We start from the raw sequence: 3,728 nt of genomic DNA, 5'->3' as shown, positions 1-3,728 counted from the left end.
CCTTCAAAATATCTACTGAACTTGCACATAAAATCAAGCATGTGATGCGTGGTATAATCTTATCATGTGTCACACAAAGAAGGTTTGTTAATAAATTGGTCATAATTGCTTCTAAGGGGGCAGTCCTGAAAACATGCAAAAGTGGGATGAACAAGGTGTAATGAGAGCTGCCAGCTTTGAGCAGGTATAAATAGAGATGTGTGGCGTTCCCTGAACCAGAGCACTCACAGTTCCTTGTCTGGCTCCCTAAACTGCTCCTCTATCGTCTCACTATGAACCTCATCAGTTTGCTGTCCTGCCTCAGCGTGCTGCTGGCAGCTGCTGTTGCCCAGTATCCCCAGCCATGTGGTAAGTTGTGTGTTTCAGGCAAGAATTAAAAATAACCCAATTTTAAAATTGGAAACGCATGTAATTTATGACATAATATTTGTTTTAACTTTACATGAAAGCTAGTTAGTAAATCATAAGGTAAGCTGTGGTTTTGAAATGACCAAATATGAATTGTATTTTAAATCACACTTAATATTTAGTCACTTTGATTATTTCGTCAACAGCTGTCCCCCCATTGATGACTGGAGGCATCAACGTGGTGAGTTCACTGTTCAGAACCTTACATATTAAGACAATAATTGCTTTAATTGCTAGCCAAGTGATGCTAACTTTTCCCTCACGTCTTGTTTCCAGATGGGTGCCAATGGATACATGTCGTCAACAGGAACAATAAGCTATGATGCTTATGGACAGAGGATGCGGGTTAGAAATGTTGGAATTGTCGGCAATCAGACCTCTACTCTCGATCAGCTTATGCTTTTCAGCCAGGTACTTCTTTTTGTCCTAAAAGTAAATATGCTCGTTTCTTTTCTGCTTAATTACTAGTTTAGTTTCAACTAACATAAAGTAGCCCCATATAATATTATTATTCAATTACTTTTCTTCACTAAGAAAACTCTAAAATCCAACATTGGGTACAAACAATGAACAATATTGCTGATGATTCATTTCAACACTTGCACTACACTATTCAAATGTAAACCCTGTGCTGGATGGTTTACATACTAGCACAAGATGTTTGATTTTTATTTATTTGGCTATTTTTAAGAAATCATTCAGTTATAAATAAACACAAGCAAGTTAAGACTTTTTTTTTTCATTTCACGTGTTCAGTTTTCCACAAAACTATGAAGATAAGTCTACAAATGACTAATAATTTCTACATTTATACATACTTGCTGTCTTCAAGTCGATATGTCAACTGCTGATGATTTTCCTGTAGCCATCAATGAACAGTAACTATTACAAATAACAAAATATAAAATAATCTGCAGATAAATCTGAATTTTCTTTTTCTGATGTTTGAAAAAATCTCTTAACAACTAAAATGTATTTTTACAACTATTCATTCTATAATAAGCAAATTGCCTTTTGTTTGACCTACTTTACAAATACATGAAAACACATTCTTTATTGATAATGACGGTATCAGCTACACAGCAGGGTTAGCAAAGATGACAGACAAAAACAAAGAAAGGAGGAAAAGAAAGGAGAGGACTCATTTTCCCTTGGTTGATACTTTCAGAAAGTCTATTATGAAATCGACTGGAGCAAGCTGTCCTGCAAGAAGTTGCCTCTGGATGCCTCCTTCATTCCCATGCAAGTGCCCTCTGATGCTACACTAGTAGGTCAGGCAATTGTGGGGTCCTCATCTGCTTGGGGGATGGGAATACTGACCAACACCTGGAGTGGAAAGCTTTCAGAGAACAGTAAGTAAAAACATTGCACACCGGATGAAAAAATATCTTTGACTCAGCTGTGAAAAAAGGCAAAAAGTTGCTGCAAAAATTCAGCCATCTACATAGAAAAATATTCACCTAATGAAGGCACGACACAAAGTATGAACTCAGACATGTTTTTCAACATCATAGTTATGTCCCTGACATGTGTCTTGTTTTTCAGACTTTGACTACATTTGTAGTGTTAATAAAATCCTCAGCTTCACAAAGAAAGAAATGCTTCTTTTTTTTAACATTTTCTAAATATTTCATATAGTGACATCATGTTTCATCATGTTTTTCTGTTTGTGTTTGTGTCACCTGTCACACAGTTATTGTAGTAACCTCACATGTAACTAATGTCTTTAGGTTTTTACACGTCTCTCTTTACTGAGATCGGTTGTATCCCCGTGACCTTCACTGGATATACTCCACAGTCTGGACAGACCACTATCAAGTAAGAACTTAGACTAGCAAACCTCAGCACCTCATTTTAGACACACTATTTCTAGCCTCCTACCACATTTTGAGAACATGATGTGAGAACATTTTACAGAACTCTATACCATCTAGGTCAGCTTCATCTGTTCCTGTAATCAAGCTGTCCTATTGTACTTGTACATACCAGCGTATTCATTTTGTGTTGAAATCTTGACAAGTCAAACATCATATAGACTTTTTTCCTATTGCAGCACCTTCAACTGGGTATTAGGGATCTCAAACCCCATGGACTTCTTTCCCCCCATCATCTGTACCAGCTCTAAACTGGAGGAAACAGAGACACCACACAATGTCTTCACTGCCTTGCAGTCTCTGGCCATGAAGACCAAGAGAGATCTGTAAACATCTGGAGTGCTTCATCAGTATAATCATAGACGCCCCCTATGCAACAGGCAACAGGGCAAAATTACACACATGTTATCCAGTAATCATCAACAAATTTAGAGAAAACAAAAAGATGAACCTGATTTACAAGATGCTTTACTACCATTTAGTGACCAGATAACACAACAGCTCACAGGAATGCATGTGAAAGCCATTTTGACATTTCACTCATGCCTATTTGTTGAAGCTTATAAATCTTGTGCTGTGGTAATGCATGCTTAAAGTAAAATCTAATGTTTTGGAGGGAATTTTGAACACAGAGCGAAGAAAATGAGAGTTTCCTGTAACACCTTTAGGCTCTTTGGCTTTTTTGTTTTCTGTCTGTCCATCTCTTCAATAAAATCATTTAAAAGCACTGAATAACATTGTACATATTTGGAGCTGGAGTTTATTTGGTTTTAAAAATAAAATAACATAATAATATAAGACAGAAAATGGATAAAACATAGAAGAGTACAAAGTACGCATTTGCATTTTAATGACAAGGACATTTTAACAGTGATTTGTAAATATATAACCCCTAATTAGCGGTTATGATTATTGCTTTGTGGGCACTACAATTGTTTGCCAACCTCATATCATGGCAAAAAGCGTAATAGGCACGCCAGTCCACTGTGTCCATGTCACACTTTGAAATAAACACGCATGCAGAAGTTGCATTACCAGCAGGGGGCGATAATGTATTTAAAGCCAAGAAGTCGTTGGTGAGCAAAGAACGTATAAAATCCATTTCAGGGCCCTTAATCGCCAGAAACGATTAAGCTACGTGGCTAATACGTATTTACATGTAAATGTGTTAGTAATGTCTGTTTAAATGCTTTCAAATTATTATTTTTATTTTGGCTTGAAATAAAATATCTCCCTCTGCTTTTACTGCAACTTCTGCACACGTGTACATTTTTATGCTTTGTAGATGCAAACTGAGGCAAATAGCATCTCTGTTACACGTTTTGCCATGATAGTGGGTTGTGTGTGTAACCCTTGCTCAAAATAGTTTCTTTATTTTGATAAGTGAATGTGGGTTTCTTTTAGAGCTGGGCGGTATAAGATTTTTTCATATCACGATATGTTTTT

General features: G+C 36.5%; 1 protein-coding gene across 1 annotated transcript; it reads left to right on the top strand.

Moving 5' to 3' along the window:
* Nucleotides 1-710: 710 nt before the first annotated feature.
* Nucleotides 711-3,527, top strand: LOC116310575 (ependymin-like). Its single transcript, XM_031727421.2, has 4 exons — nucleotides 711-819; nucleotides 1,577-1,760; nucleotides 2,139-2,226; nucleotides 2,462-3,527. Exons 1-4 carry the CDS (start codon nucleotides 748-750, stop codon nucleotides 2,610-2,612), a joined length of 495 nt encoding a protein of 164 aa, XP_031583281.2. The 5' UTR covers nucleotides 711-747; the 3' UTR covers nucleotides 2,613-3,527.
* The last annotated feature ends 201 nt before the right edge of the window (nucleotides 3,528-3,728 follow it).

This window comes from Oreochromis aureus, linkage group 6 (genome assembly GCF_013358895.1).
Source record: "Oreochromis aureus strain Israel breed Guangdong linkage group 6, ZZ_aureus, whole genome shotgun sequence".
NCBI lineage: Eukaryota > Metazoa > Chordata > Actinopteri > Cichliformes > Cichlidae > Oreochromis > Oreochromis aureus.
This window is presented reverse-complemented; position numbering and strand designations above follow the sequence as displayed.

What these genes read in the sequence shown, in the direction of transcription:
- LOC116310575 (XM_031727421.2), top strand. Translation starts at nt 748, where the DNA reads ATGCGGGTTAGAAATGTTGGAATTGTCGGCAATCAGACCTCTACTCTC. An exon ending in TGGAAAGCTTTCAGAGAACA is followed by an intron (nt 1,761 to 2,138) that starts GTAAGTAAAAAC and finishes TAATGTCTTTAG; the next exon opens with GTTTTTACACGTCTCTCTTT. An exon ending in TCTGGACAGACCACTATCAA is followed by an intron (nt 2,227 to 2,461) that starts GTAAGAACTTAG and finishes TTCCTATTGCAG; the next exon opens with CACCTTCAACTGGGTATTAG.